The sequence below is a fragment of the Rhinopithecus roxellana genome, chromosome 12 (assembly GCF_007565055.1).
Source record: "Rhinopithecus roxellana isolate Shanxi Qingling chromosome 12, ASM756505v1, whole genome shotgun sequence".
NCBI classification, from domain to species: domain Eukaryota; kingdom Metazoa; phylum Chordata; class Mammalia; order Primates; family Cercopithecidae; genus Rhinopithecus; species Rhinopithecus roxellana.
Window position 1 is genome coordinate 135,980,417 of NC_044560.1, and position 24,734 is coordinate 136,005,150.

The 24,734-nt window shown below is 41.5% G+C and overlaps 1 protein-coding gene across 4 annotated transcripts; it reads right to left on the reverse strand.

The window, feature by feature from the left end:
* Positions 1-1,815: 1,815 nt before the first annotated feature.
* On the reverse strand, positions 1,816-24,464 carry ZNF45 (zinc finger protein 45). 4 transcript variants are annotated; one of them, XM_030913164.1, is made up of 8 exons: positions 24,411-24,464; positions 23,604-23,904; positions 15,008-16,055; positions 14,846-14,918; positions 12,818-12,864; positions 9,628-9,754; positions 8,929-9,021; positions 1,816-4,385 (listed from the first exon to the last, which is right to left on the reverse strand). In XM_030913164.1, the coding sequence occupies exons 5-8, from the start codon at positions 12,830-12,832 to the stop codon at positions 2,569-2,571; spliced, it is 2,052 nt and encodes a 683-aa protein (XP_030769024.1). In that variant the 5' UTR covers positions 12,833-12,864; positions 14,846-14,918; positions 15,008-16,055; positions 23,604-23,904; positions 24,411-24,464; the 3' UTR covers positions 1,816-2,568. The 4 variants fall into 4 exon arrangements, with proteins under 4 accessions (XP_030769024.1, XP_030769026.1, XP_030769025.1 ...); XM_030913165.1 differs by having other exon boundaries at positions 2,553-4,385; positions 15,008-15,166; XM_010372455.2 differs by lacking the exons at positions 23,604-23,904; positions 24,411-24,464 and adding an exon at positions 20,302-20,352 and having other exon boundaries at positions 2,553-4,385; positions 15,008-15,166.
* Between the last annotated feature and the right edge of the window lie 270 nt (positions 24,465-24,734).

Sequence of the window (24,734 nt, forward strand, 5' to 3'; positions counted from 1 at the left end):
GAACATTCTCAGTATTGCTAAAATGTCAATTGTCCCCAAACACATCTATAATACTCATTGTAATCTCAGTAAAAATCCCGGCAAATTATTTTTACAGATGACAAAGCTGATTCTGGAAATTACAGCAAGGCAAACAAATTTGATAGCCAAAATAAAATAATGACTTGGAAGACTCACACTATCTGGTTTCAAGACATTATATACAGATACAAAAGTCAAGATGTGCAATATTTGGCAAAATGATAGACACATAAATCAATGAAACTGCACTGAGGCCAGAAAAAGACCCATACACGTATGGTTAGTGGATTCATAAAGGTGCCATGGCAATACTGAAAGAATAGTTAATTGGATTCTCATATGCAAGTAGTGGACCTCCCTTATATAAAGGTTCACATCTTACATAAATACTGACTCAAATATATCATAGACCTAAATATAAAACCTGAAAACATAAAAGTTGTGATAAAAAAGTGGGAGAAAAATATTTGTGACCTTGGATTAGGCTGAGTTCTTATATTTGAAACCAAAAGCACAATCCACCAAAGACAAAAAAGGAACTTCATTAAAAAAAAAATTTCTAGTGTGAAAAATACTGTTAATGGAATAAAAACATGTCACATAATGGTATACGATATTTGCAAAACACATAACTGACAAAGATATCTATCCAGAACACATCAAGAACTCTCAAAAATCAGTAACAACCCAGGTTTTTAAAAAATGGACAAAAGATTTGAACATATTTCACAAAAGAAAACAGGCATATGGGTAGCAAACAAGCGGTAAAGATGCTCAATGGCCATTAAGGAAATGTAAATTAAAACCAAAATGAAATCCCAGTATAAAACCTTTGAAATCCTAATAAAAAATAAAAACAAAACAAAACCGACATACCAATTGTTGGTGAAGTTAAGGTACTGGGACTTTCATACACTGGTAGTAGGAATGTAAAATGGTACAGTTATTTTAGAAAAGTCTGTCAGTTTTTCATAAATATACTGTTACCATACAACCCAGCAATTCCACTCCTAGATATTTACTAAGACAAAAGAAAATGTGGATACACAAAACTGTTTGCAAATGTTGACAGCAGCTCTCTTCATAATCACTACGAACTGAAAACCCAAATATCCCACCAGTGATAAATGGATAAACAAACTGGTACATCCATATGACTACTACTCAGCAATAAAAAGAAATGACTTCTGTACTGATATATGCAACAAGACAGATGAGTCTCATAAGCATTAAGTGAAAGGTGCCAGACTCCAAAGGAAACATACTCTAGGATTCCATTTATATGACATTCTGGAAATGATATAAACTATACAGATGGAAAATGAGTCAGTGGTTGACAAGGGCTGGTGATGGGGAGAGGGACTGACTAAACAGAACAAGCAAGTTTCAGGGCAGGGGGTGCTAGAACTGTTGAATGTCTTGATTGTGATGGTGGTGTTCACATGACAGCACTTGCCAAAATGCATAATGATACACTAGTCAGTTTCACTGTATATAAATTATTCCCTAATAATGTAAAAAAAAGTCAGTTTCACTGTATATAAATTATTCCCTCATCTGTAAAAAAATAAGGTTAGCTTGTATGATTTTCATGGATGCCTTTTATGAAAAATTTTTTCATCATCGGTGGATGCTGAATTTTGTCAAATGTTTTCTCTGAATCTACTGAGATCATCATACATTTGATCATAAGAATCTAGATATAAGAGTACATACTAAATCCATAGGAAGCTCAGGAACAGACCTAAGTAATTTATGGTATAGAAATCATAATACTTGGCACTGGAGGTGGGATTGACTGGAAATGGGCACAAGAAAACTTTTTGGTTTAATAGACATTGTATACATGGATCTTGGTGATGATTACATTTGTCAAAATTCAGGAAGCCATAAACTTGAGACTTGTGCATGTTACTGCATGCAGATTACACCTCAATAAAGTACTGTTAACATACAAAACTTCTAGTTGCTAGCCAGAAACTGATCTCTGGACCCACTAACAAGCTGTAACCTTCAGTTTGATAAACACTCATCCATGAGACCTGCAAAAATGGGAAAATCAGGCCATATGACTAACTTATATATCCCCCAAGACTTGCAGAATTATTCTTCTGAGTACAATTTTAGAGAAACTTTGAGAGATAAATGTCAAATATTACTGAATTTCAAGTATGACAGTAATTTCAAATATTACTGAAAAATTACAATGTGTTAGGCACTGAAAAGGCAAAGTAGATTTGGCAGTCAACAAAGTCCCTACCCTCTTGGACCTTATATTCTAGTGGAATAGCGTTCAGCATTCCCATCTTAGTAATTCTGGTTTACTCCAGATCAGACTCATCCTTCCTGATCCTCTTGTCTGCATGTATCAGCTAATGGTCAGTGTTCTGAACGCAGTCCGTATGTCTCCACTCTCGTGAGGCTTCTCTGCTGTGTGGTCTCCCAATCACTCAGCCGAACTACTGATTCTATAAGACAAATGTTTTGTCTATGATAGCTCTGATAATTAAAGTATTTCAGCACCCATCTGAGACAGTAAAACATATTTTATTGAGTTTTCCTGTGTGAATCCTCTGATGAAGGAAAGTCCTTGTCACCCTCATCATCAGCATGGACTCGCTGATGAATGATAAGACTTGAGCTCCAACTGAAGCCCTTCCCACACTCCTCACATTTGTATGGTTTTTCTCCAGTGTGAACTCTTTGATGGGCTTGAAGGTATGAGCTCCAACTGAAGACTTTCCCACATTCCTCACATTTGTATGGTCTCTCTCCTGTGTGGACCCTCTGGTGGGCCTGAAGGTAGGATCTTTGCCTGAAGCGCTTACCACACACATCACATCGGTATGGTTTTTCTCCTGTGTGGACTCCACGATGTGCCAGAAAATTTGAGGCCCGACAGAAGCCCTTCCCACACTCCTCACATTGATAGGGTTTCTCTCCAGTGTGGCACCTCTGATGGGCCTGAAGCTGTGAACCTACACTGAAGCCCTTCCCACACTCTGCACACTGATATGGTTTCTCTCCAGTGTGGACTCTCTGATGGACCTGAAGGCTGGAGAACTGACTGAAGGCCTTACCACACTTCTCGCATTTATAGGGTTTCTCTCCTGTGTGGATTCTACAGTGTACATTAAGATCTGAGCTCCGACTGAAGCCCTTCCCACATGTACCACATTTGTAGGGTTTCTCTCCAGTGTGGCCTCTTTGATGGGCCAGAAGATTTGAGGCCTGGCTGAAGCCTTTGCCACACTCCTCACATTTATAGGGTTTTTCCCCTGTATGGACTCTAAAATGAATGTTAAAATCTGAGCTACGACTGAAGCCCTTACCACATGCATCACACTGATATGGTTTCTCTCCAGTATGGCCTCTTTGATGGTCCAAAAGATTTGAGGCCCGGCAGAAGCCTTTCCCACACTCCTCACATTTGTATGGTTTCTCTCCAGTGTGGCTTATCTGATGGGCCTGAAGGTGTGAACCCACACTGAAACCTTTCCCACACTCCTCACATTTATAGGGTTTCTCTCCTGTGTGGATTCTACAATGAATGTTAAGGTGTGAGCTGTAACTAAAGCTCTTGCCACACGCATTGCATTTGTATGGTTTCTCGCCAGTGTGGATTCGCTGATGAGCCTGCAGTCGTGAACGCCAACTGAAGCTCTTCCCACACTCTTCACACTTATATGGTTTCTTTCCAGCATGAACTTTCAGATGAACTTGAAGATACGATCTCTGACTGAAGCCTACCCCGCACTCGTCACATTTATAGGGTTTCTCTCCCGTATGAACTATCAGACGAGCTTGACAATGTGAACTTTTCCCAACGTTCCTCCCACACTCTTCATATTTGTATGGATTCTCTCCAGTGGGAACTCTCTGATGATGGTGAAGATGTGACCTCTGACTAAAACTCCTATAAGCTGCATCATCTGTGTATGATTTTGCTCTACTGTGGACTCTCTGATGGGCTTGAAGACTTGAAAACCGACGGAAGGCATTATCACATTTTTCACATTTGTAGGGCTTTTCTCCTGCATGAGCCCTTCGGTTAATTTGAAGATGAGGGCTCCAGCTGAAACTTTTCACACAATGTTCTCCTTTGTAGGGTTTTTCATCAGTGTGGACTCTGTGGTGGACTTGAAGATGGGAACTCTGATTACCGAATCCCTCATCTTTATAGTGCAAATCATCTCGTTTTTCCAACTGACAGCCTGTTCTCTGAATGTTTGCCACAGAATCTTGATACTTGGTTAACTCTCTTGTAATCTGTTGCCAGATCTGGGAGCTGAAAAGCTCTTCATGAGACAGGTACCTTAATCCTACTTCTTGAAGAGTCTCCATCTCTTTTAGATTCTTGCCTCCTAAAAGGATAAAGAAAATTTGGAGATGGAGCATGTGAATAATGTTTTGTTCCAATATGTCAAGTTTATAAACTCGGGCCCACAGCCTAAGGCTTCATTGAACCAGGAGAAGGTTCCGTTTCTCTTTATCATCATGTACATGCACCAAGAAACCAAGAGGGAGTCATCAGGTTCTCATTCACTACACATTAATGAGACCTGCTTAGAATCACACGAAATTTCTGTGTGAGCTACCAGGTAAAAATGTGGTGGTTGCAGAACAGGAAACATGTTTCCTAAGAAATCTTTACCAAGAAACTGCACCTTACTAAAAGCCTAATTTTTTGCTATAGCAGATGTCTAATGAATAGCTTCGACAAAATTTGCCTACTGCATAGACATCTGAACAAAGTGACCCTGTTCAAAATGTCTAGTAAAACTCCTACCATAAATTATCAAAAACCTTTGCCTGGGATTATTTCATTGGAAGTTTATTCCAAGATTGGGAGATTTTGAGGCACTGTGCTAGTTAGAAAGACATACATTTTTCAGAAAATACCTTATCACCTAAGTCAGGGCCCCCAACCCCTGGGCTGTGGATCAATACCAGTCCATGGCCTGTTAGGAACTGGGCCACACAGCAGGAGGTTAGCAGGAGGCAAATGGCCATTACTGCCTGAGCTCCACCTCCCGTCACATCAGTGGCGGCATTAGATTCTTTTTTTTTTTTTTTTTTTTGAGACGGAGTCTTGCTCTGCCGCCCAGGCTGGAGTGCAGTGGCCGGCTCTCAGCTCACTGCAAGCTCCGCCTCCCGGGTTGACGCCATTCTCCTGTCTCAGCCTCCCGAGTAGCTGGGACTACAGGCGCCCGCCTCGTCGCCCGGCTTTTTTTTTTTTTTGTATTTTTTAGTAGAGACGGGGTTTCACCGTATTAGCCAGGATGGTCTCGATCTCCTGACCTCGTGATCCACCCGTCTCGGCCTCCCAAAGTGCTGGGATTACAGGCTTGAGCCACTGCGCCCGGCCGGCATTAGATTCTTATAGGAGCGTGAATCCTATTGTGAACTGTGTGCGTGAGGAATCTAGGTTGCGTGCTCCTTATGAGAATCCAACTGAGGTCTGATGATCTGAGGTAGAACAGTTTCATTTCAAAACCATCCCCCCGACCCCGGTATGTGCAAAAACCATCTTCCAACAAATCAATCCTTGGTGCCAAGATTGGGGATTGCTGACCTACATACCTAAAGTTCGAGTGTAAACAGATAGTGGTCCTTTACCTCTTGCTAGGAAATATCCTCCATGAGAATACCTGGGAGAAGAGGTTTATGGTAATAACATACATTATTCTAAAACCTAATAGCAATTAAAGTTTCCATAACCACCAAGGGGGTTTCACCATATTGGTCAGGCTGGTCTTGAACCCCTGACCTCGTGATCCACCCGCCTCAGCCTCCCAAAGTGATGGGATTACAGGTGTGAGCTACCGTGCCTGGCACTTTTTGTTTTTTTGAGACAGGGTCTCACTTTGTCACCCAGGCTGGAGTGCAGTGGCGTGAACCCAGCTCGCTGCAGCCTCAACCTCCTGGCTTATGTAATTCTCCTGCCGTATCCCCCCAAGCTGCTGGGACTACAGAGGCACACCACCACACCTGGCTAATTTTTGTATTTTTTGTAGAGCTGGGGTTTCACCATCTTGCCTAGGCTGGTCTCAAGCCCCTGAGCTCAAGCTATCCTACTGCCTCAGTCTTTCAAAGTGTTAGGATTACAGTTGTGAGCCCCCACGCCCAGCCCAGTGAGGCCTCTTTCCCACTCAATATCAAATAGTAAATTCTCCCCATCTACCTTACTCCCCTGGCAAGTTCCATTCACCTGTTTTGACAAAGCACATATTACCCTCTGACAAACTATGTATGTCCCTTATTATTTTTTATGTCTCTGTTGAACGGATGTTGCCATCCATGAGAATAAGCATTTTATATCATTCACCACTTTATCATCACCCAAGAGCTCTGCCTGACACACAGTGTTCAATAGATGTATTTAAAAGAATTCCCACTTGTCTTCTCTAGGAGACTTTGAGCCAAATTACAAAAGTGAAAGAACTTTTTCAAGTAAACTATGCATAATGGGAAAAGGACTGGAAAGAGCGATTCTTCTGGGAAGTTTAAAGGTTTTACCAGATGCAGGGCTAAGCTAAGTGAATAGTGCTGATGAGAAAATCATGCTGATCACAAAATCATGGTAAGAATTACTTAGGAAAAAAAAAATCATAAGGCAGAAAAGTGGCCAGGGGATCTAGGGATTGATTGCTTCTAAAATTTTTGTTCTCTCATTGTTTTTGAAATTTTTCCTTTTTCAAGTAGGAGTCAGTATTTAGAGCCTCGGGAATAATGTCTCTGAAAGCAGACTACGAAAATGGATGGATGTAAATACATTTTTCTATATGAATCACAACATTGTTTTTCACACTGAAGGCTAGGACTATTAGTGAGTTTGAAATAAATTCAGTAGCTTGTGACAAGCATTAACAGAATAGAAAAATATTAGATGTGTTTTGTAAGCAGTAAATGTATTTCTCTGCATAAATTCTTGTTTAAGGCCACACACAGACACATCTACCCATATGTGAATGTTTGTATTATTTATGATATAAAATATATTTCTAATTGTAACTCATACTCAAAAGTTTGAAACCTCCTAGCCTAAATGATTAAGAAAGGTGTTAATTTCTTAATCAAATAAATTGTTCAAATAGGAAGTTATATTGTAATAATGGAAACTTGGAAAACAGATAAATGTGTTTCCTTTAAGTTGAAGCCTACTTAGTTTGTCATGTCTGTATATATTTTGCAAGTTTTCACTTTTATTTTTATTTATTTTTTTTGAGATGGAGTTTCACTCTTGTTGCCCAGACTAGAGTGCAATGGCACACTCCAGGCTCACTGCAACCTCCACCTCCCAGGTTCAAGTGATTCTCCTACCTCAGCCCCCCGAGTAGTTGGGATTACAGGTGCCCGCCACCATGCCCAACTGAGTTTTGTATTTTTAGTAGAGACGGGGTTTTACCATGTTGGCTAGGCTGGTCTGGAACTCCTGGTCTCAGGTGATCCACCCACCTCAGCCTCCCAAAGTGCTGGGATTGCAGGCGTGAGCCACCATGCCTAGCCGCAAGTTTTCACTTTTAAATGTGACTTTTTTTTTGTCTTCCTGAGAATGTGTCAATTTGAGTAGGGCAATTTCCCTATTTTGCCCAGGTTATAATGTTTCTAATTGAAAATGATATGTGGCCGGGCGCGGTGGCTCAAGCCTGTAATCCCAGCACTTTGGGAGGCCGAGATGGGTGGATCACGAGGTCAGGAGATTGAGACCATCCTGGTCTACACGGTGAAACCCCGTCTCTACTAAAAAATACAAAAAACTAGCCGGGCGAGATGGCGGGCGCCTGTAGTCCCAGCTACTCGGGAGGCTGAGGCAGGAGAAGGGCGTAAACCCGGGAGGCGGAGCTTGCAGTGAGCCGAGATCGCGCCACTGCACTCCAGCCTGGGCGACAGAGCTAGACTCCGTCTCAAAAAAAAAAAAAAAAGAAAATGATATGTTGATATGTTAGCCCTTTATTACAATGAAGAGAAAACTAAAATCTACCTTCTTTAGAATATGTTTATTTAATGGCTATCTTCTATAACATTATTTGGTTAGTGGCTAATTGTGTAGATAATAAAGGCATTGCCATACATACCATATTTGAATAGGGATGTCTAAAATGAGAAGTAACATTCTTTTCTGTAACTCTCTTTGGAAGAGGGGGATGGTTGCCACAAAGAAAACTTTTAAAGGGAAAGACTTAAAAGCTATTCTCTAAACATTTTTTCCTTGTGTAAAGTGATTTGCTTTTATAGAGACTTGCCTCAAAAGTGGCCATGAGAATCTTTATTCTAAAAAGTAGTTCTTCACCAAGTGAGCAAGATTCACTATTAATGGCTACAGGAAAGCCACAAAGGGGAAATGATATTCAATTTGATTACAACTAAAGCTAAGCTTTCATTAGATGTGGGTGCTATGGTCTCAATGTGTGTGCCCTTGCCGTTTGTATGCTGAAATCCTGACTCCTAAGGAAGGTGATTGTGTCATGAGGGCAGATCTTTCATGAATAGGATTAGTGTCCCTATAAAAGAGGCCTGAGAGAGATTTCTTGCCCCTTCCATTTCAGGATGTAGCAAGAAGGTGCTGTTGTTGGATCAGGAAGTGGGTCCTCAGCAGACACTGAATCTGCTGGTGCCTTGAACTTGGACTTCCCAGCTCCCAGAAATGTCAGAAATAAATTTCTGTTGTTTATAAATTCCCCAGTCCGTAGTATTTTGTTTTAGCATCCTGAACAAACTAAGTGGGTTAATGAATACAGATCTTCATATATCCAAAAGCATCCAATAAATTAGAATTAGATTAGATATTCATCAGGGGGAAAAAACTGTTCTAGACTATGCCTTTGTCACTTATTTTTGTTTACCAACCTTGGAATATCTCCAAGACTAATAGAAAAAAGTCCAGCAGCCCCAGTCCCTCCTTACCTGAGGAGTTATCCCTCTGGGTTGCCATCTTCATCATCCACAGCTTTTCTTCTCTCTCTAACTGGGGTAGACCATCTGGTGTGGACTGATGCCCTGTGAAAAGGCAAGGACGTAGGTTTATAATTAATACAGTAGAGGCCAAAATTACTAAAAATTCTTGTCCTCATTTCATCGTCTTCAGGACATCAAAATTAGTGTTTTCCACACTTCTAATCATGACCCATTGGAGGAAGTATATTTCATGCAAAGACCCAAGATATGCAGATATAAGTATAAATTACTGGAAAAAAAATATGTTTTCATCATACCCTCTCCATTGTCTCTCACATTCTTCTTGGCAACAGGACAGTCTTTGCTGCAATGTGCAGTTACTGCCAAGTGCTCTGACATTTTCTACCCCATTTTATTTCATTGAAAAAACCAGTGGTACAATTCATCAAATGTATATCATGACCCATTAATTGGAGATGACTACAATTTGAGAAAGTATAAAAGTGTATAGTTGTCATGCTGTCAAGTTACAGTTCATTAAGAAAATACACACTTTCGCCAGGGGGAAAGACTAAAAATTCCCTATCTGTCTTATGATGGATGATTAGAAAACTGAAAACCAGTTCAAGAGCTCCAAAGCCCTGTATACCTAAGGACAGAGAGACATCGGAGGGAGACAATGTTCAGTCAGGGAATGCCTGTCCTCACCCACTGAGACCACATTCCTGAAGTTCTCCAGCATCACATCTCGGTACAGCTTCCTCTGGGCAAGGTTCAGCAGTCGCAGCTCCTCCTCAGAGAAGACCACAGCCACGTCCTTGAAGGTCACTGGCTCCTACAACATCAAACACACTCCACCTAAATCTTGCAATATAGGTCCACTGGAAGACAGATAGCACTGAGAAATGTGAAAAAGATGTGTAGGGAAAGGTGCCAGATTCTTAAGAGACCATACTCAACTTTACTATCACATTCCATATAAAGTGTATTACATTGTAGAGATTTTTTCTTTTTATAATAAATGCTGGAAAGAACAACTTTTTACATAGATATTACCCACCTACTTTCTTTTTTTTGAGATGGAGTCTCGCTCTGTGGCCCAGGCTGGAGTGCAGTGGCACAATCTCGGCTCACTGCAAGCTCCGCCTCCCGGGTTCACACCATTCTCCTGCCTCAGCCTCCTGAGTAGCTGGGACTACAGGCGCCCGCCACCTCGTCCGGCTAGTTTTTTGTATTTTTAGTAGAGATGGGGTTTCACCATGTTAGCCAGGATGGTCTCGATCTCCTGACCTCGTGATCCGCCCGTCTCGGCCTCCCAAAGTGCTGGGATTACAGGCTTTAGCCACTGCGCCCGGCCAACCCACCTATTTTCTTAGGTAAGTTCCAAGAAGTGAAAAATCACAATGTCAGACAATACGCAACTTCCAAATTATGATGTATGACAGATCTTCTTTTCAATTTTTCCCTACCTTATCCTCCCCGCAAGAGAAAGTAACTATCATTGATTCTCCATACCATATATAACATTGAATATAACTGACTTTTTCAAAATCCTAGGCAATCTGTTCTGTAAGAAACAACTTGGTTTTTTGGTGTGTACTTAAGATCATATTTTCATATATTTACTGGACATCTTTATTTTTCTTTGGTATCTCGCCTGTTACTGTCCTTTTATAGATATTCCATTTAGAGTTTTATCTTACAACTCTGTAAAATTTCTAGTGATGATTTTAAGTCTTTTTTTTTTTAGCATATACGTTGTTGTTCACCTACATTTTGCTGGTGTTGTATGGCTTTGTGTTGAGGAGGGTTTCTCAAACTCAGCACTATTGCTATTTCAGGCGGGATAGGTGTCTGCTGTGTGGGGGTGTCTAGGGCACTGTAGGGTGTTTTGCAACATCCTTAGCTTCTACCTACTAGGTGCTAGTAGCACGCCTGACTTGTGGTACCAAAAATGTTTCCAGATATTGCCTGGGGGTGGGGGGCGGGGGCGGTAAAATCACCCCTGATAATCACTAGCATATCCTATAGTTTGTTTGTTTGTTTGTTTGAGACAGAGCCTGGTCTGTTCCCCAGGCTGGAGTGCAGTGGTATCATCTTAGCTCATTGCAATCTCCGCCTCCTGGGTTCAAGTGATTCTCGTGCCTCAGCCTCCCAAGAAGCTGGGATTACAGGGATGCACCACCATGCCAGGCTAATTTTTGTATTTTTAGTACAGACAAGGTTTCGCCATGTTCAGCCAGGCTGGTCTCGACCTCCTGACCTCAAGTGATCCACCTGCCTCGGCCTCACAAATTGCTGGAATTACAGGTATGAGCCACGGCACCCAGCCAGCATATCATATTGTTTTAATCATATGAACACTGTTCATCCCTGGAGCCCTGCACATTCAGGTGCCCTAAATGAATGACAGTGATCATAGAGAAGAATGGGCCACTGGAGAGAGAATCAAGTAGAGGCAGTATTATCTGAGGCATCTTCCACTAACCAGGACAAGCTAGGCACCCACACAAAAAGGGCCAGGTCCTGTGAGTGAAGAATTCTTTTCCTTTGCCTCTCTCTCTTCAATTAAGTAAAAATCCTGGAGTCTTTTGAAATCAGTCGGATCTTTGGTAGCCTAAGTGAAACTCAGCAACTTTCCACAATTCTACAGTCTTGTTTCTTTGTAATTAAAATGCATGAGACCAAGTACTGCCTCATAAAGTTGGTGTGAGGAATAAATACAGTAAGAAAAGTATCTGGTAAGTCCTCTTGTACTACTGGACTCCTAAAATTAAGTACATTATTACTTCAATAAAATAAGTTAACATAAGAGTAAAACAATACAGATCAGTAAATAAACATACATAGGGTACAATTCAGGCCTGGGTAAGAAAAATCTAGCTTTCTTACATGGAAATACCTAATAATGTTTTCTCTGATCAGAGATATCATGTCGCACGATGTCATATTTGAATCATTGATATACGAAATACCCAAAGTACCACACATCAAAAGTACTTTTTAATATAGTGTTTCTATAACATTAAAAGTAAATAATAGCAAAACTCCTTCAAATTGCTTTTTGGAAAAAAATGGTTATTTGTGGGAAAACTGTAGTAACCGTTTTCAGTAAAAATTCCAAACTACCTAAATGTTGATGAATGAGGAGAAAAGTTATTTCCACACACACCACAGAGTAACATCGATTTAAGGGACTATAAAAATATGGGGCAAATAATATTAATTAGAAAAGGTGTGCCGGGCGCGGTGGCTCAAGCCTGTAATCCCAGCACTTTGGGAGGCCGAGACGGGCCGATCACGAGGTCAGGAGATCGAGACCATCCTGGCTAACACGGTGAAACCCCCGTCTCTACTAAAAATACAAAAAACTAGCCGGACGAGGTGGCGGGCGCCTGTAGTCCCAGCTACTCGGGAGGCTGAGGCAGGAGAATGGCGTAAACCCGGGAGGTGGAGCTTGCAGTGAGCTGAGATCCGGCCACTGCACTCCAGCCTGGGCGACAGAGCAAGACTCCGTCTCAAAAAAAAAAAAAAAAAAAAAAAAAGAAAAGGTGTAACTTGAACATTTTATCTATACAATGCTTACAAATACAGTCATGAATACATTTGAGGAAAAGAACATGGAAAATCAAAACGGTTGTTTTGTAAGGGAAACAGTAGGAAAATGAGAGATTTTTATTCTGTTACTGACTTTTCTATGCTTATTTATCAAATTATAAAGTCATAAAGTAAAGCAAGAAAAATTAACACAAAAGTAAAAAGCAGCAAGCATCTGGCACACAAGAGGTTCTCAAATGTCTACTGTTCTCCTTCATCTTCCTAACAAAAAGAATAAGGTGTGTGTAATCTTTCAGAAATGAGATGACAATTTTTATGGAGAAAGGGAGGTCCAACTCACCTTACACTTCGTCATTTTGTCCTCCTCCTTCTGGAGAAGTGCCAAGTCTTAAGAGGGAAGGAGAAAACAAGGGGAAAGGAGAAAAAAGCCATGAGAGTGTGGCCAAGAATGTCACTAACCCACATAGCTCTTTTTAAACATGAAATAGCAACAGTGTTCCTTCCTCAGGCTGGCTTGATGAACAGAGACTAGGCTGGATTCCAGATACTACTTGTCCCTCTGACTGTAAGACCCTGGCAAGCGAGTGACCTGCCTGACCACACACAGTGTGCCCCTAACATAGTATCTCCTTGTGGCTCTCAGGGTATGACTGATTCTAGGGAGAGTAGAAATTGAGAGTAAAATGCTCAAATTAAGAGTAACCTCTGGGGCCAAATGCCTAGATTTATGGCATTGTTATTTGCTATGAAATCCTGGACAAATTATTAATATCTCTGTGCCTCAGTTCTTTCACGCATAAAATGAAGAGATTAACAATGAGAGAATTAACAACCTCATAGGATTGTTTACGAATTAAATGAGGAGGGGAAAAGCTCAAAGAACATTTTCAGAGTACCTTACTTCTTAGCTGCAGAAAAGCACATAACATTCCGTAACATAAAACCTGTCCTCATTAATGGTTTCTACCAATAAATTTTTTTTTTTTTTTTTTTTTTTTTTTTGAGACAGGGTCTTGCTCTGCTGTGCAGGTTGGAGTGCAGTGGCACAATCATGACTCATACCTGGGCTCAAGCGATCCTCCCACCTCAGCCTCCCAAGTAGCTGGGACCACAGGTGTGCACCACCATGTCCAGCTAATTTTTTGACTTTTTGTAGAGACGAAGTCTTGCTATGTTGCCCGAGCCGGTCTCGAACTCCTGAGCTCAAGTGATCCTCCTGCCTCAGCCTCCCAAAGTTCTGGGATTACAGGTTTGAGCCACCATACTCAGCCGATGAATTTTTTAGTAGAGGTTTGTGCTTTACCCTCGCCTTTAACCTCTGAAATACCTGTTATACTCTCTTAGTTTCCCATACTTAATTTGAGGCTTTTGCAATAATACTTAAGATTACAGTGGTCCTTCCTATCCATAGTTTTGCTTTCTGTGGCTTCAGTTACCTGAAGTCAACTATGGTCCAAAAATAGGTGAGTAGAGTGCAGTAAGATATTTTGAGAGACAGAGAGACCATGTTGATAGAACTTTTGTTACAGTATTTTATCATTATTCTATTTTATTATGAGTTGTTAGTCTCTTACTGTGCCTAGTTTATAAATTAAGCTTTATCGTAAGTATGTAGGTAAAGGAAAAACATAGTATATTGAGGCTTCGGTAATATGCGAGGTTTAAGTCATTCACTGTGGCTCTTGGAAGGTATCTGCTGTGGATAAGGGGAGACTACTGTACATAGATGACTGCTTTTTTGATAGTAAAATACATAACATAAAATTTACCATTTTAACCATTTCAGTGGTTATGTTCAGTAAGTACATTTACATTGTTGTGCAACCATCACCACCATCCATCATCAGAATGTTTTCTGTACCCATTAAGTAATAATTCCCCATTCCCCCTCCCAGCCCCTGATAACCATGTTGTCTCTATGAATTTGACTATATGGACTGGTTTCTAAAAGGTGTAAGACCCTGCAAAATTTGGTTGTGCATGGTGGCTCATGCCTGTAATCCTAGCACTCTGTGGCCAAGGTGGGAGGATTGCTTGAGGCCAAGAGTTCAAGACCAACCTGGCCAACAGAGCGAGACTCTGTCTCTAAAGAGAAAGACAAAATCTAAAAAAAAAAAAAAAAAAAAAAAAAGACCTTGCAAAATTTACTTTAACAGTACAGCGTACGGCCTTAAAAAGATTATCATAGAGACAGAGAAAATTGAATAAAAAATCGTGACTCTGCAAGATTTATGCAGCTATACATTAGATAATCAATGTCACGGAAATTAACAAGCTACAGTAAGCACAGTAATAACAACAAAAATGGTTGTGTTTAACTTATGAAGAAGTTGGTCCATGATGTTTCATTAAGGTACGTCACACATACCTGTGAAGAACCTACTGTTGCGTCAGTTGTGTGACCTTGGTCCAACCACCCAAACCTCTGTGCCTATGCTCAGCTAAAAGAAAGGAAATGAAAACAGGATGTTAATCATGATTACTGTGAAGAATCAATGAGTGAATTTATTCAATGCCCTTGGCAAAATACCTGGCATTTTAGGGAGTTCTCAACAAATATGATGATGGCAATTGTATCCATTTAACAGGTGAGGAAGCTGAGGCTTGATGAGGTCAAGAGGCAGGAACGGTACCTGAATCTGGCTTTCATACCAGAGCCACTATTCCAAATCTTGTCTCTCTGTTGCTTCTAAAGACAAAAATAAGCAGATGGGAGTCTAAGATTTCATGGAAGGAGAAATGAGGGCTCCAGAGTTAGGGGTAAAAGACAGAGAAATGGAGATTGGACTCTGAAGCCAAGGGAGCTGCTTGAGGGAGTAGAGAACAGAGTTGTGAACAGTCTAGACTCCAGAACCAGCCCACCAGTATTGGAATACGGGCATCTCCAACTTGCTAGTACTTTGTGCTCTAATGTCTGATCTATAAATTGGATATAATAATAATAACTACCTCATAGGAAGGTCAGTGAAAGTGACTATACATAAAACACATGGAACAGTTTCTGGCAGCTTAAACAATCAGTAGAAGTTATGCATAAACCCATGCGGCTGCTTCACATGAAACAGTCAAGGAGCCCCTCCCTTGCTGCTGTGGACCAGTGTCTGTGTCCCCTCAAAATTCTTATGTTGAAGCCCTAATGTGATGTTACTGGGAGGTGGGGCCTTTAGGAGGTAATTAGGTCATGAGGGTGAAACCTCCATAATGGGATTGCTGTCCTTGTAAGAAAAGCAAGTAACCTAGCTCCTCTCTTCCCCGCAGGAAGATACAAGACAATAGCTTCTGCAAACCAGTAAGAGTGGCCTCATTAGACAATGGATTTGCCAGTGACTTGATCATGGACTTCCCAGTCTCCAGGACAGTGAGTTATAAAGGTTTGCTGTTTAAGCCACTCAGTCTATGGTATATTTTGTTATAGCAGCACAAAGGGACTAAGACACTCAGGGAGTCTGCAGCTTCACATGGCTTGATGATGGGGAAGCACGGGCTGGATTCCAGATTCCACTTGACCCTTCAGGAGAGAGCCCCTGCACAGTGAAAAATGGAGTTCTCCTTGTAGCTCTCAGGGTAAGATTCTGATTCTATGGAGGGTGGAAACAGAGTAAAATACCCAGATTAAAAGTTTAGTATTAGTTAATTACTGCTTCATTTATTAGTAAATTATTCTTAGTTCTCTTAGTTCAGATAGAAGAACCCTTACTATGGAAAAGGGAAACATAAAACCTTCCAATCTTAGAAGAAATACCTATTTATTTATTTTTCTGAAATGGAGTCTCACACTGCGGCCCAGTCTGGAGTTCAGTGGAATGATCTTGGCTCACTGCAACCTCAGCCTTCCGGTTCAAAAGATTATCCTGCCTCAGTCTCCCCAATAGCTGGGATTACAGGCACCCGCCACCATTCTTGGCTAATTTTTTTTGTTTCTTTAGTAGAGATGAGGTTTCCCCATTTTGGCTAGGCTGGTCTCGAACTCCTGACCTCAAGTGATCTACCCACCTTGGCCTCCCAAAGTGCTGGGATTATAGGTGTGAGCCACGACACCCAGCCTGAAATACTTTTAGAATTTGTAATTCACTTTGTTCTAACTCTATATTTGCCCAGCAACCTCTTCTCAATAAGAATGTTTTGCAGAGGTTACATTTCCATTGCCTTGGGGAAAGAAGTGATAATAGCACATCAACCATCTGTCTTGTGATGAATGCTTATTCAGCTTTATATCCCAAGTACCTAAAACAGTTCCTGTACAAAGCAATTGTCCAGCAGAAATGACTGAAAGAATGAATGAACCCACCATCAGACATGGAGATGCACATAGGAAGACTAGACTAGTTGGTCTAAGGTCTCTCTGAGTTGTATAATTCTGAGACTGACTCCAGTTGGGAGGATTTGGAGAGCAGGGATTTTATTTCCAAGTTTTTCCTCTAGGTCTTTCACAATATTTGCTGTCCTTGGGCAAGATCAAAGTCATTTTTGGAAGGAAAAGCATCTCTGGATTTTGTTAAATACATCTTAGGACAGTACTCTCTGCTCTTCAAAGTCAATGCCAGCATGAGTCACTGTTACGGAACCTACAGAATGTGTCCCTTAAAATACTGAGAATGAACACTATTTTACTGCCTGCATAATTAGCACTAGGCAGGTGAATTTATTACTACTTCATTAAATAGATTAGTTTATTAACTCAATGAAGACTTGTGGGAACCTTACTAAAAGAGATGCAATTCTCCAGCCTCAAGATGCTCACAGTCTAGTGATGAGGAAACTGGCAATTCCACTACACATGGCCAAATGCCAGAGTAGTGCACAGCATCCTCTGGCAGCATGAGGAATGGGCTCCTAAGCCCACACTGGAATGCAGGGGGTTCTACGCAAACGTGGCTTAATCTGAGCCCTGGAGGATGACTGAGCTGTATTAGCCGGAGAATCCAAATCACTATAAAACTCCCAGAGAACAAATGTCATGATGTGAAGACAAATAATAGGCAGAAAGAGATGGGACAGGAAGGCAGAATTCAAACCATGATGATGGTCAAGTCACAATATTATCTGCAAGTCAGCAGGAGAGCACTGAAGGACTTCCGGAAAGGAGAGTAAAAAGATTCCTTTTGTGTTAGAAACAGATTACTCTCTCAGACAGGAGGAGGCTTGATGGGGAGGAGGCTAGGGCCAGAGAGACTATTAGAAGAGCCACACTAAGAAACTCTTCCTTCTTTATTCAAATGTCACCACCTCAGAGACTCTCTCTAGCCATCCTGTAGATAATTTCGGTCTCCTAACTGCACCCCAACACTTCCTATCCCTCATCTCTGCTTAATTCTTTTCTCTAAGCCCTTATTCCTCTCTAACATCCTTCTAGATATTTACTTACTTATATTCATTACACCTGTCTAATGGGGAGTTTCGTTTCCTGCTCCATCCCCAACACCTACTATATTGCTACAAGCATTTGGAAGGAACTCAAAGATTTGCACAATGACTACTTTAATGATGTAGTGAACAGTTGATAGATATGCCATGTGGATCAAGCCCTCATTATTTATCACCTGAACCATTCATTCAACATATAATCGTTGAAGGGTCTACTCTGTGCCAGCCAAGGGTCCTAGATGTGAAATATACAGCAGTGAACAAAGACCTTGATCTCACAAAGCTGATATTATAATGGGCTACGAGGGCATAACAAACCCCCAATATATAGTGAGAGACACTTTTAAGAACAAGAAGGCAGGGTAAAGAAATAAAAAGAGATGAAAGGAGGGGCTGTCACAGAATAAGTTTTTGTCATGAAAGATTTCTCTTGTATTTGAGCAGAGACCTCAAATATAGGAAGAGAAAGCCATGTAGATATCTGATATCTGAAGGCATGTAATTCAGCCCTGAAGAACACAGAAATTTTTTTTTTGTTAAAAAGCCATAGGTCTGGTATTTAGCAAAGACATGGAATCAACCTAAATGCCCATCGACAGCAGTCTGGATAAAGGAAATGTGGTGCGAATACACCATGGAATACTATACAGCCATAAAAAAGATATCCTGGCTGGGTGCAGTGGCTCACACCTGTAATCCCAGCACTTTGGGAGACCGAGGCAGGTGGATCACCTGAGGTTAGGAGTTTGAGACCAGCCTGACCAACATGGAGAAACCCTGTCTCTACTGAAAAAAAAAAAAAATACAAAATTAACCAGGCAAGGTGGTGAATGCCTGTAATCCCAGCTACTCAGGAGGATGAGGCAGGAGAATCGCTTGAACCTGGGAGGTCGAGGTTGTGGTGAGCTGAGATGGCACCATTGCACTCCAGCCTTGACAACAAGAACAAAACTGTCTCAAAAAAAAAAAAAAAGATGTCCTTTGCAGGAAGATGGATAGAGCTGGAGGACATTATTCTTAGTAAACTAACACCGTAACAGAAAACCAAATACCACATGTTCTCACTCATAAGTGGGAGCTAAATGATAAGAACACATGGACACATAGAGGGGAACAACAGATGCTGGGGTCTCCATCAGAGGGTGGAGGATCAGAAAAAATAACTAATGGGTACTAGTGACAAAATAATCTATACAACAAACCCCCATGTCACAAGTTTACCTATATAACAAACCTGTACGTGTACTCCTAAACTTAAAAGTTCTGAAGGATGGGAAGTCTAAGATCAAGGCTCCAGCAGGTTGTGGGTCTAGTGAGGGCCTTTTTGCTGTGTTCTCACGTAGCAGAAGAGTAGGGGAAAAGGGGGACGGGGGAATGCTGTGTCTTCATATGGCAGAAGAACAAGGGAGGTGAACTCTCTCTCTGAAGCCTCTTTTATAAGGGCATTAACTCCTTCATGCCCTCATGACTTAATCATTTCCCAAAGGCCTCACCTCTTAATAACACCACAATGGGGATTAAGTTTCAATGTCTGGGGGACACTCAGTAGCAGGTGGGGAATCCCTCCTTTACCAATGGGGTGAATAGGTGACCAGAACACCTGAATTACTAATAAAGAACACAGAGGTTCAAGCTCACAGAAGGAATCTAGGGCCTGGGTCTTATGATTCTGATGTGACCACAGTTCAAGAACCGCTGCCATTATTCTACATTGCCTCTTAAAGAGTTGACGGAACTGTCCATGGGCACCCGGGAAGCCGGGGGCATGGCTCTGCCTGGCACTCAGGCCTACTGATTATCAGCTCCCTGCTTCTCTCCAGTATAAGATGCCCCTTGAGCTCTCTCTAAGAGGAAAGAGCTGCAGAATGACTGGTAATGCTTCTGGAGACAAATTCTCAGAGTGAAAGGGGAGGCTTCCCTTTCTCTTGGACCAGTGCTGTCCAAGAGAAATATAATGCAGGCAAGCTATTTGTGTAATTTAAATTTTTCTCATAGCTACATTTAAAAAGGTAAAATGAAGCAAGTGAGCTTAATTTCAATAATATATTTTCTTTAACCCAACATATCCAAAATATTATCCCCTCAACTTGTAATCAGTATAAGAATTACTGAGGGATTTTACATTCTTTTTTTCATAGTAGGTCTTTGAAATCTGTTATGCCTTACCGTTATAACATATCTGAATTCAGACTAGTCATGTTTCAGGTGCCAATAATCATATGTAGCTAATGGCTACACTATTGGATAGTGCAGGCTTAGATCTTTTTATTAAGGCAATATAGACCATATAATCATTCCGCAGGGACTCGCTAAGTTCAAAAGACAGCAAATTAGAGTTAGTTATAGGTTTCAACAATCACTGTCATAGAAACTATTCATATTTGTTCAAATATATAACAGAATTAAAGCATCCATAGAAAAAGTAGAAAGTGGGGAAGAAAAGAATACTTAAAAATATACCTTTGAGGCCGGGCGCAGTGGCTCACGTGTGTAATCCCAGCACTTTGGGAGGCCCAGGCGGGTGGATCACGAGGTCAGGAGTTCAAGACCAGCCTGGCCAAGATGGTGAAACCCCATCTCTACTAAAAATACAAAAAAATTAGCCAGGCATGGTGGTGGGCGCCAGTAATCCCAGGTACTCGGAAGGCTGAGGCAGAGAATTGGTTGAACCCTGGAGGCAGAGGTTGCAATGAGCAGAGATTGTGCCACTGCACTCCAGCCTGGACAACAGAGCGAGACTCTATCTCAAAAAAAAAAAAAAATATATATATATATATATATACACACACACACACACCACACACACACACACCTTTGCTCCTTCAATAACTTGTTGCATTTTTCAACTTATCTGTAGAAGATGAAGGCCAGCTTTAGTCTATAATACACAGAGGACTTACTACATGTGAGGCGCTATTTCAAACAGGTTACATATCTCTTTTAGTCTTCACAGAAGCCTTACGAGGTAGTTATTAATATCATCCCTACTTAACGGGTAAGAAAACTGAGGCACAGAAAGGTCAAGTAACTTGCCCAAGGTTATTCAGTTATTGAGTGTTCTGACTTGCTACTGAAGTTTGATTCTGGCTCTGCCCCACTGACTATGCCACCGGGTCATCTGTATAGTTAACTTGTCTGTGTTTGCTGTTTCATCTTTAAAATCAGAATAAAATAGAACTGTCATAAAAAACAAATAAGCTAGTGCATGGAAACCACTAGAAATTCTCCAAGTCATAAGAAACACCCAACAAATGTCAGCAGTCCTTATCATAATCTCCATGTGATAAATATTAAATCTGGCCAGGCACGGTGGCTCATGCCTATAATCCCAGCACTTTGAGAGGCAGAGGCGAGCAGATCACTTGAGGTCAGGAGTTCGAGACTAACTTGACCAACATGGCAAAACCCCATCTCTACTAAAAATACAAAAATTAGCTGGGCATGGTGGTGCACACCTGTAATCCCAGCTACTGGGGAGGCTGAGGCAGGAGAATCACTCAAACCCAGGAGGTGGAGCTTGCAGTGAGCCAAGATCACGCCACTGCACTCCAGCCTGGCAACAGAGCAAGACTTTGTCTCAAAAACAAACAAGCAAACAAAAAAGACTGTACCTTAACAGTGGTTTGATTTGTCTTTAAGGGAGTTTGTTTCAGATGTTAACAATATTATCCACAATTGTACTCAAATTTTGAATACTCTGAAAAAGTTGATGGATTCTACCGCCCATCAAACGTGAGATAATGGACAAGGACTATGGATAATCTTTCTATTTTGTTCTCTAATTGCAAGCTGTAGCACCCAAAATCCAGATGCCTGTTGGAGAGCTACATGAATCACACTTACTCACTAAATAACTCCTCTTTGCAAACCTCTGGCTAGGTACTCTGAGAATATGATAATGTCCATGAAACAGAGGTCCCTGAAGTCTAATGGGAGAGAGATAAGAAACCAAGAGCTATATGCCAGTGGCAAGTGCAACTCCAAAAAAAGCAAAGAAAATCAATCATCTTCCTTTTCCTAATTGCAACTCTTTCTAGCTTTCTCACATAAGTAGCATTCTCCTAGAGCTGCCAGGAGTCAAAAACCTCGGAGTTGCTGTTAATATCTATTATGGGCGGAATTGTGTGTGCCTCTTTCAAAATGTTAAAGTCCTAATGATCGGTATCTCAGAAAATAACTGTCTTTGGAAATAGGGTCTTTAAAGAGGTGATGAAGTTGACATACAATAAGGGAGCTCAAGCACACAGAGAGGAGAGGCCTTACAAGATACCAAAACTGGCGACACCTTGATCTTGGACTTCTAGCCTCCAGAACTGTAACAAATACATTTCTGTATAATCCAACCAATTTGTAGTATTTTCTTATGGCAGCCCTGGCAAATGAATAGAATCTCCCCTCCCTTGGCCTTCATATATAAACAATTAATGAGGCCCGGCATGGTGGCTCACACCTGGAATCCCAACACTTTGGGAGGCTGAGGTGGGTGGATCACTTGAGGTCAAGTTGGAGACCAGCCTGGCCAACATGGAGAAACCCAGTCTCTACTAAAAATACAAAAATTAGCCGGGCGTGGTGGCGGGCACCTGTAATCCCAGAGGTGGGACTTCAGGGACCTCTGTTTCATGGACATTATCATATTCTCAGAGTACCTAGCCAGAGGTTTGCAAAGAGGAGTTATTCAGTGAGTAAGTGTGATTCATGTAGCTCTCCAACAGAGAGGAGAATTGCTTGAACCCAGGAGGCAGCGGTTGCAGTGAGCCGAGATTGCGCCATTGCACTCCAGCCTGGGCAACGGAGCAAGACTCCATCTCAAAAAAAGCAAAACACACAAAACACAATGAATAATAATTATTAGTTTTTAAGCCTTACTGACTGAACATCTGGGTTTGTTTTGAAATACTCAAGGGAAAAAAAAAAGTTGGTGGGAGAGGCAATAAGATTAGCAAGGATGGAAGCAGGGTGACTGTACGTAAGAGTTCATTATATTTGGGTATGTTTGGATATTTCCATAGTAAAAAAAAAGGGAGTAACAACCCACTATGAATAGTGTGATAACAATTTCATAAAACATAGACAAAAACACATTAAAAACTGCTAAACAGAAATGCATTAAAATGTTAATAATCTATATCCTAATATTAAGGAAATTTGTAATTTTATATTTCTGTATTTTCTGCATCCTGTACAGAGAACATGCATCTCTATGATTAGAATATGAACTACTAATATTGCTTAAAATTAAATTAAATGAGAATTCTTTCAAAATTTTATAAAGAAGTCCAAACTCAACCTTGCTTTCAAAATCTTCTACAGTAAAATTCCAACCTCTGTCCCCAACTTGATCTCAAATGGGTCCTCTGTAGCCAGTTTCCTATGCTTATTTATATGGATTGTTTATTTGATTTCCTAATTCTAAATTGGGATTTGAAACTGTGGGACCAAGGGTATTCAGACATAAGGAACCCAATTCTAGGACACAAATCTACTGTTCTTATTAGCACTGTGATATAGGAAAGCAAATTAGGCTCTCTCCATTTTCTCATCTGCAAAATTGGTGTAACAACAATACCCACATCACCTTTGTAAGGTGAACAGAACCCACAACACAAAGCCTTTGTGAAGGTTCAGTGTGTTAGTTTTTATAAAGCCCTCAGAGTGACAGCACCCAATGTTTAGTGTGACTAATATTCATGTCACATTTTCCCCAATTATTCAATAACGGGACACTTCTGTAGCAGAAACATTTGCAATGAATGAAATACCTTCTTCCACTCGGAACAGAAGAGAAAGGTGAATGCTAGGTCCTGTCACAGTGGGGCTCTGCTGCTAGGAGCCAGGATGCTCTCTTGCCTCCTCTCCGCAGCATTCTTTCAGAAGCCAGAGCAGGGGAAGGAAAGGAGGCTGGGAGATTGCACGAAGTTGTCTGAGATCCTGGAAAATCCACAGAGGATAACTCCAGATGCCACCTGTTGAGTGATGCACTCTTTCTTAAAAAACAGCTCAGAAATAGTCCAGGAACAGCCTCCTCTCCTGCAGGAATCAGAAAGAAGAGCCAGGCGCTTGCTGAAAAATGAATATTTTTAAGGTTATTACGATAGTTTTAATATTAATAGCCAACATGTTGCCACATTCCTGTACTATTCTATACACATTTTACTTGTACTATATTACTAATTGTCAAAACAAATATATAAGGTTAATGTTCCGTTTTGCAGAAGAGGAACTAAGACCAGAAACTAAGCACCGAAAGATTAAGTTCCCACCCAATGTTATACCGCTAGGAAGCGACAGAGCTGTGGGAGGTGGGGGAAGGCGGGTCGGGCCGCTGAGAGCCCAGGAGACCCTCAGACGCCGCCCCATCCAGGTCCACTCCCAATCTGGGGACTCTCGACCCGCCCCGAATGCAGCAGCTCCGGATAGAGTAAGGCAGTCAGCTGCTCTGCCATTCAACTCCGCCCTCCGCTGCTCGCCGCATTGTCTTTTCCTGCTGACCGAAGAGCGAGCCCCGATGATCCTACGACCAAGCCATAAAAGTTAAGACAGGTCGCAGGATCCCAAGGCTCACTCACCTCCACCAGAGGAATGAAGGCCGCTCTCTCAACCTCTTGCAGCGGAAGTGCCTGGGACGGCAGGGAGCTCTGGAACTACACTTCCCAGCATCCCCGGCAGGAACGGCAGCCGCTGCTCCTCTCCTCTAGGCGGAAGTGCCGGCTTCAACTCCCACGGCCGAATCGTATTTCCCAGAATCCCCGAGGGGAGCGGGCTTCGTGTTCTCGTCCTCAAGTAGCCAAAGTACCACCGAACCCACTGAGCACTGGGTTATGGGTTCCTATTACCCCAGTGGAGCAAATAACAAAGCCACGCTTTCCCAGAGCGGAAGTGCCCACAAAAGT

Coding starts and splice junctions, on each gene's coding strand:
- ZNF45 (XM_030913164.1), bottom strand. Junction 9,022..9,627: donor CAGGAATGTGGTCTCAGTGG/GTGAGGACAGGC, acceptor GCCTTTTCACAG/GGCATCAGTCCACACCAGAT. Junction 4,386..8,928: donor CCAGAGGGATAACTCCTCAG/GTAAGGAGGGAC, acceptor TTATCCTTTTAG/GAGGCAAGAATCTAAAAGAG.